The 14,685-nt window shown below is 49.3% G+C and overlaps 1 protein-coding gene across 2 annotated transcripts; it reads right to left on the bottom strand.

Moving 5' to 3' along the window:
• Nucleotides 1–6,602: 6,602 nt before the first annotated feature.
• On the bottom strand, nucleotides 6,603–10,003 carry LOC119112429 (non-structural maintenance of chromosomes element 4 homolog A). 2 transcript variants are annotated; one of them, XM_037236620.1, is made up of 2 exons: nucleotides 9,900–10,003; nucleotides 6,603–8,192 (listed from the first exon to the last, which is right to left on the bottom strand). In XM_037236620.1, the coding sequence occupies exon 2, from the start codon at nucleotides 8,124–8,126 to the stop codon at nucleotides 7,203–7,205; it is 924 nt and encodes a 307-aa protein (XP_037092515.1). In that variant the 5' UTR covers nucleotides 8,127–8,192; nucleotides 9,900–10,003; the 3' UTR covers nucleotides 6,603–7,202. The 2 variants fall into 2 exon arrangements, with proteins under 2 accessions (XP_037092515.1, XP_037092522.1); XM_037236627.1 differs by lacking the exon at nucleotides 9,900–10,003 and adding an exon at nucleotides 9,683–9,889.
• Nucleotides 10,004–14,685: the final 4,682 nt, after the last annotated feature.

Below are 14,685 nucleotides of genomic sequence, written 5' to 3'. Positions count from 1 at the left end.
CATCGACGCACCGAAAACGACAAACGTACCATACAAAGCCTTAAACAAATGCCCAAGGTCATGAACGCGGACTGCTGTTATGTACGGCCGACTCTAAAGTTGTGGTGCCAAACGATTCGCCATTCCATTTGCTACAGCTATCAAAATTCGGCGCGGCTGCGCCGCGCCGCTTGGAAATCATTCGGGAAAACCTTTGGGAGGGTTGAATTGACCCCCACCCAAGCTCGTGTTAATGCTTGTATTCAACATTTCAGATCTAACATTCCTAAATGCCCACGAACGTCATCATGCCAATCATGCAGTCGCAGCGGAAATCTCATACGCTCATTCATCTCGAGAGTAGTCGCAGCGACAATGCGCTCGTGTGGCCCTATCCACGTATTAAGTACACGTTATGCATGTCACGTTACATTAGTCATGTGTCACGACACGTTTCTTGTCGACCATTTTGCACTTTCAACTGGCTGTTGGAGGCCATCACATCTGCATAACCGCCCGTTACAAGACTGATTATATGCGACTAGTTAGATGCCACAAACGTGCGTATCTGCAAAGATTGGGCAAGTTTAGCTCGTGCGCCGTCCTGAACATGCCGTTTTTGGTGTAGATTCGCAAAATGACCGCAAGAGGCGTTAGTATCACGGATAATACAGTTGTTAGGGAGCAGTTCTCTCGTCTGGTGCATTGGATTGCGCACAACGGTTCGGCCAGTTCATTTTCGGCCGTCGTCAGGTATTATTGGGTACTGGTGTTGGCCTTTCAGCCATGTATGAACACGTCACAAACCGAATTAGCTGCCTTACATTGCTGTGCTTTGAACCGAGGCCTTAAGCCGAGCTTCCAGGAACCGGCCATTCTTCGATGCTTATCGAAGAATAAGCATAATAATTCTTCGATGCTTATCGATCGTCCCCTGACCACGCACGCTCCGCCGCGCCGGACGTCAAACTCTCAGCCGGACGGCTGCCGTTTGTGCTCTTCCAGCCCGACAGAGGGCGACCTGTTTCTCCTTTGTACGACTTGCCCTGCCAAAACTGCAAGGAATGTCGTTTATACAGTTCTTTGTATGATTCTTTGGTGCTGGCGGTATGACTTTGGGAGATCTCCTCAAGAGCACTGAACTCCTTCTAAAGGCTGTCCTGGTGGTATGTGGTCTCCTCATGAGCATTGAACCCCTTCTGAAGGCTGTCCTGGTGGTGTGTGGTCTCCTCATGAGCATTGAACCCCTTCTGAAGGCTGTCCTGGCGGTATGTGGTCCACAAATTCTTCTGATTTTCTCTGCCAAGCCATCAAGTCAAAATAGTTTTAGGTTCTTCACCCGCGCGGTGCTTGAAGGTGGCTACCCTACCTTCTCTGAACTTGCTCCCCAGCAGTCATCGATGCGAACGCTTAGTAAAATCTGTGCCATTTTTGTCTTTCAGTCAAATTGGGAAAGTCTACAAAGCCAGGTGTATTCTGTGCTGATCTTCATTGGCCTCAAGTGAGAATTGCCTGGTGATGGATTACGGCACCATGTATCAATAGGCATTGACAGATTGCGGGAAGATTGCGGGATGATTGCGGACAGATTGCGGGATGCCCGGCGGAAGATTCCTGGAGGGCAAGAGCGGCCAGCCGAACGCTATTGTTGATTCGTCGCAACGATGCCAAAAAATGGTGGGAAGGCGCTCGAGCTTACAGCGTCAATAGCATCGCGCTCGAAATGACGTCACGCGGCTGACGACACACGCAAGAGAATGGCTTTTTCGCACTTCAGTTGATCCGGCTCGATCTCCTGGCATCAGCTGTCCACACCGTCATATTCAGAAAATCCTCTTGTCTGTAGAGCTGATCATTGCGCTGACGAGAGTAGCAGTCCCTCTGGCCCCGCTCTTTTCTCACTGTGCAGCGGTCTGTGCTGGCTGACTACAGAACAAACCATTCCAGCGTGACGCCGACGTGCCCGTTACCGCTGAAACGCGTACAGCGTACGGCATCCTGGAAACCCATCGATGCGTGCGAGGTCATCCCTCCGGCGTCCTTGGCGGGGTCGACCTCTGATTCAAGCGCACCCTCGTGTCGCCACATCGAGCCCACGCGCCCTCTTCAGGGAGACTGAGTGCGCCCCTACCGCCACCGGTTACCTTATGCAGGAAAGGAAATCCGACCCGACGTCGTTCGCTCTTCACAGGGGAGGGATGTCCGTTAAGTTAGCGATTTATTCAGTGATTTTTTCTCAGCGACGAGTACCGATTTCTTTGAAAAAGGCGTCAGGGGCAACTGTGGCATGAGAACACCAAAAATGACCCTTATTTTGCAATATCATCTGACCTCCAAGGTCAAAAGCTAGGTCAAAGTACGGGAAACTCGATATCGCTAAAAAAATACCCGCCAACTTTTAACTTGCAGATGCCAGAGTATTCACCACAGAAAAAAACTAGCGTCTGTGAAAAAGTCCTGACCTCTCAATGTCACCATTAAAGGTCAAACACGGACTCGAAGGACGGGGAACTCAGTATCACCAAAAAAAAAAAACAACTACCGGCTGATTTGAAAACTATCAGAATGAAAATATTCACAAGCCCAAAAGCTAGCGTACGTCAAAAAGTCCTGACAACTCAAGGTCACCCTTCAAGGTCAAACAGGGGCTCAAAGGACGTGGGAATCGGTATCACCCAAAAGTGACTGACCGACTTTCAACTTGCAGATGTCAGAATACTCGCCACAGAAAGAACTGGCGTCCATCAGAAAGTCCTGACCTCTCAAGTTCACCTTCAAGGATCTTCAAGGTCAAATACGGGCTCAAAGGACGGGAACTCGATATCACCCACAAGTTACTGGCCAATTTTCAATTTGCAACTGTCAGAATATTCCCCACAGATAGAACTAGCGTTCGTGCAAAAAATCCTGACCCCTCAAGGCCATTCTGCAGCGTCAAACATGGGCTTAAAGGACGGGGAGCTTTACATCACTTAAGAATTATGACCGATTCTAAACTTTCAACTGTCAGAATATTCACCATAAGAAGAACTAGCGTCCGTCTAGGAGTCCTGCCCACTCCAGGTCATCCTTCAAGGCCAAACGCGGACTCAAAGAGCAGGGAACTCCACATCACACAAAATATACGGCCCGATTATTTTAAAGTTGCGAATATCAGAATATTCCCCACAAATAGAACTAGCGTGCGTGAAAAGTCCTGACCTCTCAAGGTCACCCCTCAAGGCCAAACGCGGCCTCAAAGGACGAGAACTTGATATCACCCAAAAATTATCGGCCGCTTTTCAACTTACAATATCAGAACATTCACCAAAGAAAGAACAAGCGTCCGTCAGAAAATCCTGACCTCTCAAGGTCATCCTTCAAGGTCAAACGCAGACTCAAAGGACGGGGAACTACGTATCACCCATAAATTACCGGCCGATTTGAAAACTATGAGTATCAAAATATTCACAAGTGCAAAAGCTAGAGTCCGTCAAAACGTCCTGATATCTTGAGGCCACCCTTCAAGGTTACACGCGGGCTCAAAGAATCATAGGCGGACATCGATAGGCAGTGGTCCTAAGCAGCACAGCGCCGGCCCTGCGGCTAACACTGAGCCGAAGCCAACAGATGGACGAACATGATGCTGCACTTGAAAGAAGTACCGTTAAACCGTGCATGCAGAGATATTCCGGGCGTATATTTCACCTGTGCGATTTTTAGATTGTTGATCATGACAGGCTGGCCTGTGCAGCACCGAGAAGTGGTGCTGGGACATGGTGGTGGAACTGGAAGAGTAAAGGTAAAATCTATATTTTTCGTGTTGCTTTAACTGTTAATCTGTGCCGAGGAGGACCACAAAGTCGTAAAAAGGTTCGCCCAGCATAATATTTGAATTGAACTCATTGAATATGAAAGACATTCAGAAACATCATTTTACGATGGTCGTTGCGCGCACCGCGCCCGCCACCTGGCGTTACTTGCAGTGACCAATACCGTTTGGTTTTACGAAAACTGCAGCCCACGCCATCGCTGTCCTTGATCCCCGAGTGGTGGGTGTGCCATTGGAGCTTAACAACGCATTCAGCTGCTGTTGCTATGTGGCGTCGCCTGCCTCTCACCCTGTCGGTACGGGCGGGCACCGCAGGGAATCGAACTCGGTACCTCTGGTTACCCAGACGCGCAGTGGCCAACGCAGGCGCATTAGCCACTACACTATCGGCATCCGGTGCGCAGGCTCAAACCTTTTGATGTTATTTCTTTCACCAGCCGACTCCGCAAAAGAATGAGCGTCCTCAGGCAAACATGGGATGGCGTCGTCCGTTTCTTTACCTCATTTCGACTGACTCGGTTCAACACTCACGAGACCCCTTATTTCTTTCCGTTGAATGGGCTCCCTCGAGCAGAACAATAGGGGACACATTTTCGTTCCCGGCCAAGAACTGAAGAGCCATTCTGTCCCGGCGTGGTGTGTCCAGCCGCCATCATGGCGACACAGGCGGGATCTTCCGGCCGATCCAGAGGCCCTTATAGTTGTACATCTTATCATTGTTCCGCTCCCTAGAGCGGGAGGCCTTCTGACCCGCGCAGCTGACCCCGGATCAAAGCATGAACTGTCATTGGCGCAACAACACTCCTGATCGCCGCAGGTGATCAAATAATTGGCACCTAAACTCCAGTTCGTCTTAACGCGACCGTGCTGGAATTGGATTGGAGGGCTCATCGTTCGGTATTGGGGGCCCTGATTGGCACAGGACCCTTCGATTGCCTCATGCGAACACTCATCATACGTTCCTGTTTCCTTTCATTGTCAGAGGGCCCCGACCAAAGCGAAAGACCCTCTGCATTCGCGTTCCCGTCCCTGTTCGGCATATCTTCCCCTCAGCCATGCAGCCATGCGGTCGGGCTCCTGATCTTTGGTCTCCAGAGACCATTCGTCACCTCTTCGGGCGCCTCAAAGTCGGCTCCGAGTCTGAGCCACTTGCTACCACAGGACCCCTGTTAGGCACTGTGGCCCCTGAAAAACGCAGGAACCTCTTATTGTGCCAGGGAGCCTAGCAAATCGCCAGCCCCGGCCTCGTTTCTGCTTGAGAAATGGCTCACAAGGGCTCGGAAGGACATCGGGCCGACTGTTCGGTGTTCGTGGTCTCTGACAGACTTACGACACCCGCATTGCCTTAGCGGTTCCTCGAACGGTGCAAGACGACCTGTGACTGACATTTCAGGTCATGCTCCACGAGCCGCGATTCTTTACGTGACCTATAGCCAGTCCTTCAGGTCCCGATGCTCTCCAGCTGAGCCTTTGATCGTCGGATATGGTGGGCAGCCTGGGCCCCTCTTTGAGCTTCATCGAACACTTCCCTTGGTCGGCTCGGGGCCCTTGTGGGCACAGGACACTGCTAGGTACCGTGGGCCCCTGACAAATAAAAGGCCCCCGACCAGTCTTAATCACTGATCTCTGCTTTATAACTGATTGGGAAGTGGGCACTTCAGCCCATACCGACATGGAGCCGACTGTGCGGTACTGGTGGTACCTGGCCGGCATATATGCCCATATCGAGTACCCGATCGGCGCAAAGGACCTTCTGACCGTCATTTGAAGGCCCGTTTTCGCAATTCGGGCCCCTGAATAACACTCCGAATTGCCTCGTATGCCCTTAGACCCTGCAATGGGCCCTTGATCGTTGGACCCGGTGGGCACTCTAGGCTCGTCGGACCTCCTCACCCATTGCCTCGGGCCCACTAGAGGCCCCTATTAGCCTCTTGGGGCCCCGAGCAATGCAAGTCGCTGGCTCCGGCTTTTTGCCTGCTTGGCACATGGGACCCTTATGCCCGCGCCGCCACGGGGCTGACTGTACTCTGACCGAATTATAAGCCAATTTAGACTCAGTGGGCCCTCCCACATCCACGAGAAATGCAAACAAGGTTACCCCGCATTCATCAAACAATAAAACATGCATATCGATAACACTCGCGGAGGCAACGGATCTACAACGCTAAAACTAAAAATGCGTTCATCTGGCCACTCCATTCGCATGGCCTCAAAAAGTAGACGGACGCTGGAGAATCAACTTGTTCGGTTTTCCCTTGACCTTTCCCCCTCCCATGCCCGCGGATAGCTGCACGTGGAACAACTGCCAGGTGGGTGGAGTTGGCGGGTGCAAAAGGCGTAACGCCATTTTTTCCCGACATTTCAAATGTGTATCCCCAGTAAAAATCCTGCATTAGTGGGAGAGCATGCCTTGTGAAACAAAACATGAGCATCTCCGAGACGCGAAAAACAAAGCTTTAGGTGATCACATCCTAAAAATGTTCCACGCCATCCACCTCCTGGGGAATCTTGCGCTCAAAATTGTGAGTACTTCCAAATATAGAGCTGGACTGAAATTGCCGAGCCAATGGCCATTCGTCACCACAAGCTAACCGAATGCGTTTTTCATCGTCGCGGCTTGTACCACAACCTTCAAGTGTCCACCCCTTGTGCTATGCCCCTCCCGTACGTCGGCCGCCCGGCTTGTGCCCATCACATGCCGTCCGTCATCGTAGGTATGCCACTCTAGTCTAAAGCGTGGGTGAACATTGTTCCGAGGCGATGCTTTTTCTTTTTGTTTGTTCTGGATGCCAAAAAAACGCGATGGATTTTGTCAGTTTGCCACATATTTGTATTTGCAACAAACAGCACTGAGAAAGCGGTAAGGGAGAAATACTTGTACAGTTCTTGACCTTATCCTAATACACGATGAGACGCCGCTTGGCAAGACGCTGAGACGCTGCTATTGCTGCTTTTATAATGGCCAGATCAGCCACGCTCATGATCACATCCGACTTTCACTCAGTTGAATTCCTACGACTGGCTTTCTTCTGGTGCCTTGAAAAAGTGGAGATACATTGACAACGAGTTGACTTTGGCCCATAATCTGGACACCTCGTTTCCATTTAGCGTGGGAAACGCTACGAGTGTGAACACTTCCTCACCCTACAAGCTTCGAAACTTGCCCCTTACAGGCAAGCCAACACGTACGATTGGAGCAAAAAGCTAGCGGTTATACGGGTCACACGGGCATAAAACGGGCGGATCACGTTAAACCACATCGCAAAATCATGCTACTTCCATGTAAGCGTGCTATGCATTGGTGCGTAAAGCTTGCCATGGTAGTCAGTATGGAATGGAATGAATGAACTAAACATGCGCGATATGTGGGATGTACATACCGCACAGAATCACGCCGTCCACAGCGGGTGGCTCATGATCTCCGGTCCCTTTTCGTCGGCGGCGCGGCACCATCACAGCTTCTCTGCAACGCGTCCGCCGCGGCCGCCGGCTTAACGAGCGGCCGCTGGATGTTGAAGGCTTTAACGACGCGCTGCCACGTCTCGTGATCGACACGCATCAGCAGCTGGTGGCGGCCGGCCTTGTTGTTGTCATCCTGCCGCTGTTGGTCGGTCACCGGCTCTATCACCGGCACGCCGTCGCCATCCAGCCGCACGCGCGCCAACTGCTTCTGCACCAAGAACGCCGTGTGGAACACGTTCTCGACGGTGGCGCCGAAGTCGGTAGGGTGGTAGGCGAACTTAAAGAAGTTGATGGGCCGTTGACGCTCACTGTGCAGCTTCTTGAGCGCCTGGAGCAGCCGGTCCACCTGGATCCTCGTCGACTCCGGGTGAGCAGACGCCTTCACCTGGTCCGGCGAAACAACGGCTGCCAATGGGCCGGACCGCGCCCGTCGCTGGCGCTGCTGCCGCTCCCGTGGCGCCATGTTCGGTGGCGGCAGGCGGCCCCGCAGCACGCGCAGGCCAGGCGACGGTCGAAAGAAACTGTCGGCGCTCAGCTGGCCGATAGTGCCCCAGACGTCCGGGGCCATGGATGACGCCCCGCCGTCGCTGACGTATTTACAAAATCGCATGGCGAACTCGAGCGGCCGAAAGCTGACGGCGCAGTGCTCTACGCGACGCCGCTGGATGGTTGACAGCGCGACCAGGTTTTCGCTGTCCCGCTCGAGCACATTCGGTGGTGGCGGCACGTGGTTTGAGTCGACGAGCAGGTTCTCCATGCGCTCCTGATAATAAGCCAGTGAGGTGTCCACATCCTCTTCCAGTTCAATTCTCTTCTCTTCGAGCTCATTCCGCATCTCCAGGTACTTGGACGTCAGCCTTCGGTCTTCAGCCATGCTGGCGGCCCAGTGTCAGGTCGCCGCCTTGGTCCGTTTAGTTAGTTGGGAATGACTTTCTCGGCGCTGTGAAGAGGAAGGTGACGATGCGTTATAGGTCTGCAAATCAGTGACCACAACAAGTTGCGGGAGTGGCGCACGCACATGTCAGACAGAGTATTATGTAAAGCTTTCGCCCATCGTGAAAATTAATGCTTAACCAAAACGCCAAAGGCAGAAAACTGCTACATACATATTGAGCAACTACAGAACCGGAAATCAACAAATTGGACAGAGTTATCAGATAATGAAGGAGCAACAGATGAAAGACACGAATGACCCCCTTGGGCCTCTTAGGGGCCCATAGACTCCGAATGAGCCCCTAGCCTGCCAAACAGACGCATTTTTTAACACAAAACGCAACAAAATTTTGCATTTTTGGATTTCCAGATGACCAAGAACAGTTGCAAGCAAAAGTAAAGGGTCAATGAGAAGACAAAATATGCAATGGTTGAAAAGGTTTATTGGGAATTTTAAGTCTAACTGCACTGTCCCGGGGTGCCGTGCTGTTTTGGGGGACCTTTATGCCCGCTTGCAGGATCATTCCGACAGTTAAGGAGCCTTCCACGTTGCCTTCCATTTATTTGCATTTCATCGGAGGGCCCCTGCGTTGTCACTGGCCCCTTCCTACTGGCGTGACAGGGGTTCTTGTCAATCAGAGTCCTTCCACGGAAGGGACTCTGCCCATTTGCCAGGAAGACTTTGTGGGCTACAGCCGCGGCCCAATATGTTAATCTGCCGAGGTATTCTCGTTGCTCAGGGGCCCTGTATGTTGGCCCCTGATGACCTACCCACACCCTCCTGATATGCTTACAAGCCCCCCTCTACATCCTAGAGTGCTTCCAACTCTCTGTCACTTGCTTGAGCCCCACACTCTTGTTAAGGGTCCATCTGTTAACCTGCTTGGGCACAGGGCATTGTTTGGGGCCCTGGCATTTCTAGCTTCCTACATGCACTACTTCCCTCAAAAGGGCATTACTGCACCTATTGTACTCTTTGAAGCTATGGGGCAGACAGACAGTTGCTTATATTGACAGTTGTGCTCTAAAGGTGTAAGTCTCAATTGGGGCCGAAAGAAACATGGTGCACCTGTTGCATGATTCCCCACAGATTGTTGCCCACAATGGTACCCATTGCTACAAGATTAAATTGTTTATCAACTGACATTTATAAAACATCTGACACAATATCCATTTAAAGAAATATTTTATGGACATCTAATCATCTTACATTCAAACTATAATAATTACAATAACACCAGCAGCTGGTCAAACATCTGCCTGTTACACTGGTAGCAACTTGTGTAGCAGGGCACTGGCAGCAGGATGCATCCCTGAAGCATCATGATTGACAGACAACTGAGTCAGCATCTGAAATTTGGTTTTGGCTATTGGGAGTGAACAAAAATTGCAAATCATGGTTTGTCATGAGAACAAAAAAGCTGAGGTGAATTTGCACTGTGTAGACAACTCATACTGTAGGACACTCTGACAACAGTTGACGGTAACACCGCGCACCTGATATCGGCAGTTGCCAAAGACCATTCAAGATTGGCTGCCCGCAATTATCTATTTTTTATCTTCCTAAGAATGTGCTTCCTTCCAAGTATTTGCTCAGACCCACTGGACTTTTTGAAGCCATGAAACCAATCACAATTGTTTCTCATTGAGTGTTACCCTAGTGGAGTGTTTCAATTAAGGCTGATAGACACAAAGGATTCTTCAAGTACTTAACCTTTTGGGAGCGTGTATATCGACTAATGAGTCGATATACTGAAAACGGCCCTCCTGCGTAATTCACGTCAGATCCGAGTCGATTTACACACAACTGCACTACTGTGTAAATCAAGTCAGATTTATGACGTCACGTTTGCGCATGCGCACTCGCCTGCGTATGCCGCCGTGTCCGCGCCGACCCGCGGTTTTGAATGCCGGGCGTGTTGAGGGGTGAGTGTGGGCGGGTGGGGTGCGCCAGCCACGAGGGTTGAAAGTGTGTGCTTATTGTGCGTGCATTAAGGTATGTGCGTACCGAATCGAGTCACAGATCAAGTGGAGTAATTTCTTTAAAAAGGTACGCGCAGCCAGAGACGAGGTGTAGGTAAAAATCAGGGTGCTTTCAACCAGGGACGATGCAGCGGTGGCATGGGGGGGGGGCTGTCCCCGCCTCCCCCACCCGCTCTTTGCGGGCGGGCAGGTGGGTGGCAGCAGCTCCAAATCAGGATTGACATTAATTTGTGGATTGAAAGCATGCTGCTCTTGGTGACAAAGCCCTTTTATGTGCCAGGAGGCCATGTTTTATGGTACCAATGCCCTTTGCTGCGAAATTGGAAGGCCCAGTGTTTTAAGTTGTCAACGCCTATTTACATGGATATAATGTTCATAACAGCTTGGTAAAGGAGCAAATACCTGCAATTTTCCTTTCCCTTCAACTTTCAAGGCAATGTTGCTGAGAAGGCCCTCTGTGAGGCAGCCCCATCTTGCTTAGGAGGGTCCTTGAAAATCCTCCCCAAACTGAAAATTCATGGTGCCAGCCCATCTGTCAGCATCAGCAGGCTGGACTGATTTTCCCTCACTTGTTTCTACTTTGTAATTAGGTAATTCATTAAAAGTAGCACATACTTTGTACTCATGCATTTTGTTATAAAGAGGAGCAGCTTTTATCACCTGGTTGAATGTTGCAGTGCCTTTGTATAGGATAAATGGTAATCTTCAGCTGATTCTTTGAATGCCTGTCTTCTGGTTTGAAAAGGAATTGGCCTATCCTCACTGGAAGCAAGACTGGGTAGGTGTGCAAATCAAAATCTGGATTTTGTTGAAATGCTGGAAATGATTTTACCCCAGGTGGTATTAATTCAAGAAAAGGTTTGACAAATACTGTACACTCCTAACAAAATTGCATGAAAGCTGTAAAGTAACTGCTGGGAATGATTAAGTGTTTTTTTACAATTAAGTGTTTTTTTACAATTTTTTAACAATTAAGTGCTTTTTTTCAAGCTCTTGCATTGACAAGCAGATATCTTGTGAGCAAGGTACACAATTGTAACAAAATGCAAGTGACCAAAAACAGCCATTTATCAATTTTACAAACTTTGGATGCACAGCAGCTATGCTTGAAAAGCAAATTTTGATCTAGTGAGGTAAGAAAAGATGTTACTGGAGAGGTTGGCTTCATCACCATGTATTTCAGGATCCACTAAGGCTAGAATGCAAACAATAAACATGGTTGGTTGTTGTTGAACTGTTCACATACTCTTTGCATGTATGTTAAGTCATTTAAAAGCAGGGTTTGGATCATATATACATATACATATATATATATATATATATATATATTTACAAGAAAATATGCTAGCAAACATGCTGGCTTTATCAGTTTGTTTTCATAACCTATCAAGGTTGCAAATTGGATCGACTCCTCTCAATGCCCTTGTTTGTCTAATATTATTACTTAATGGCCTGATCAGCCTCTACAGTGATAAAAAGCTGACTGTGTGCTGAGTGATCGCTGCATTATACATTAGTTGTTGAGCCAAGCTAGGCTTTAAACATTGTATGTGGTGTACAGCCTTGATAACTTTCTCATATAGCACTGATGGTCTGGCTCTGATATCTGCCCCTAATAGTATAATGTACTACTCCTGTTATCTGGCACCCTGGCCCCTGGTGTTCTAGATCAGAAGGCCCAATGTCGTGTTATGGTGAGCACTGCTGACTTGGGAGGCTGTGTTACAAACTAGGAAGCCCTGTACTGTGTTAGCAGGCACTCTCTATTCAAGAGGCCCTTTTGTTGCATGAGATGGCAGCAGTTCCAGGTCAGGGGTTCCTGACCTGATATTACTGCTCTTGAGAGTCTGGCAAGGTACTCCTACCTCCTGGCACTCTGGCCCCTGGTGACCAGACCTGGCACTCCTGCCCCTGATGGCCTGACCTGATACTACTCCCTCATGGTGGCCTTACCTGGTACCACAACTTGATAGTGTGAATTGATACCAGTGCTCCTGGTAGAATAGTACTGCTGTCTCATGGTGATCTGACCTGGTACTTATGTCACATGGTAGAAGGACTTGATGCCTCTGTTTCTGATGGTTTCACCTGGTACCCCTGTGCTTAGTGATCTGGGCTGGTATTCCTGCCACCTGATAGGGTACCCCCATTGCTGATGGTCTGACCTGGCACTGCTACTGCCAGCTGGTCTGACCTGGTACCCATGCCCCCTGCTTGTTTGGCATGGTGCCTTGTGCCTGATGGTCTGACCTGGTGCTCCTGATGATCAGGCCATCAGTGTGTGGGGTCACCAGATCAGACTAATGGGGTCAGAATTACCAGTTCAGGCCACCAGGAGGTGGGTACCAGATCTGATGTAAAATACCTGATAGTTGACCTGGTACCCCTGATGATCTGACCTGGTACCCCTGATGATCTGACCTGGTACCCCTGATGATTGACCTGTACCATGATGATCTGACCTGGTACCCCTGATGATCTGACCTGGTACCCCTGATGATCTGACCTGGTACCCCTGATGATCTGACCTCGGTACCCCTGATGATTGACTGGTACCCCTGATGATCTGACCTGGTACCCCTGATGATCTGACCTGGTACCCCTGATGATCTGACCTGGTACCCCTGATGATCTGACCTGGTATCCGTGATGATCTGACCGTCGGGCATGCTCCTTTTGCAGATTTATCTACCAGTGGTGCTCCTCAGTTGACCCGGCGAGATGTAGGCGCTCCTCTGCACCATCTTATGATGCCTCCGCGACTAACGAAAAACCGCGGTCGTGGTAAAGGCGACGTCAACACAGTCGTGGGATCAGCAGAGAAATAAGGCAAGTTTGCTTGTGAATTGATACGACCATCCATTGGCAATTGTTAGTAAAACCACATCTCGAACAAAAGTGAGCCGGCAAATATGACACGCTCATATGCGGTGCGTTTCCGGTCATGACTAACGTGTATCGATGGATAACACATGGGACGACGTAAAACTAGGTCATAAGGCTTCTGCTCAGTTGGTAGCATGTCTTAATGTGTGTTTTTATTAACTTATTCTTTTTTTCTTCAGAGTACTGAACAGCAGTGGTGGATGGTAGAAGACTTCCCGGATACCTGTAGAGCTCTTAGGCTTCTTCTATTGTAGAGAACATGCTCGATATCTATTCGTTTGCATGTCATGATGTGAATAGCTAGTTTGCCAAGATACATCTTCATGTACATATATGAGTATTGCAAGCCCATCCAGAGACTCTGAGAGGCTGAAAGCGTTTCCAACTATCTGTGTTGATTGTTTCCAAACTGGACAAGCTTTGGTAAATAGCACCGCTCACCAAGCAATGGTTGCTTACGTCCAACCTGCTGCGTCCCTGGATGTCCTTGCACTATCTCCTCACTAGTCGAGATGAACGTTGAGCGAGCTTAGATCTGTCGTGTACCTGAACTAAGTAGCTGAGGTGAACTAAGTAGCCTCGTCAAATGCCTGATGCGTTCTTCGTCGACAGTTCTACATATGCGAGAACTGGCTGGGTAATTACATCCTTGCCCCATGCGAGGAAGACGCATACAAATGTATGTACAATTTTGTTTTGTGCTAGTTTAACCAGTGACCGCTAAGGAGAATGTGCTTTTAAAAATACCAACATGAGAGCATCGCCTTGGCTACTTATTCAGTGTGTCGGGCCGCTGTTATATAATTGCTTAGTGCGTTCAACAATTCTCAGCCATGGTTGTTACTGATGTTTTTTGACACTGGTTGTGCTCGCACGCTTTGAATCTAGTCAAGAAGAACGTTGATGATTGTGCGTAGTGGTGGGTTTCCATGCATCTCAGCACTCAGGGTGTGCCTTTGTTAGTTGTACGGGATTTATTGGCATGTGAGAAAGTTTTCCTGACATAGCGCGGGCATGGTCTGGCCGCTCCAATGCGGTAAAAATACCCTGCGCTGCTGTGACATGGTTTGCTACTCTTATGGCATGCATCTGTGATAAGCGCGTACGGCTGCGTGCCCAGAATTGCATGTCGTGTACCTTCCAAGGCTGTGGTTATCCCAGAGAGGTCATTGACCTCAATTCTTTAATACATTTAAAGCTGACCAACTCTGCTGAAGTGATTATAGCGCGTTGTGAAAATGCCACGTATCCACAAATACGCCTGAGGAAATCCATCAAATGTCTTGTGAGTTTCATCGGTATGCGCAAGACCACTGGCAGCTCTAATGACACCTCTCATTGCGAATGCGTGGCTGGGTCATGTTCACGCTCATTTCAATCACAAATTATTCAGACAGCTGGGTTGTTTGACTCGGTACGATTGCAACAGTAGTTTCGGTGCAATATTTAAAAAAACGGCGCAAATAGATCCGCACGTTATCAATCGCCCATTCGTTCTAACAACTTGGCCAACAATAAATTATGTATCAAAATTTAAGCCGTCAGAATATGTCGCGAAGCGGTAAACAAGCAATGATTACACAACAGGGCAGTCTACATCGCTCAGAATGACGCAAAGCACATTGTAGGCG

Source organism: Pollicipes pollicipes, unplaced genomic scaffold (assembly GCF_011947565.3).
Source record: "Pollicipes pollicipes isolate AB1234 unplaced genomic scaffold, Ppol_2.1 Scaffold_2555;HRSCAF=2994_pilon_pilon_pilon, whole genome shotgun sequence".
Taxonomy (NCBI): Eukaryota; Metazoa; Arthropoda; class Thecostraca; order Pollicipedomorpha; family Pollicipedidae; genus Pollicipes; species Pollicipes pollicipes.
Note: the sequence above shows the minus strand (reverse complement) of the source record. Positions and strands in the feature narration are given on the sequence as shown.

What these genes read in the sequence shown, in the direction of transcription:
- LOC119112429 (XM_037236620.1), bottom strand. Translation starts at nt 8,126, where the DNA reads ATGGCTGAAGACCGAAGGCTGACGTCCAAGTACCTGGAGATGCGGAAT.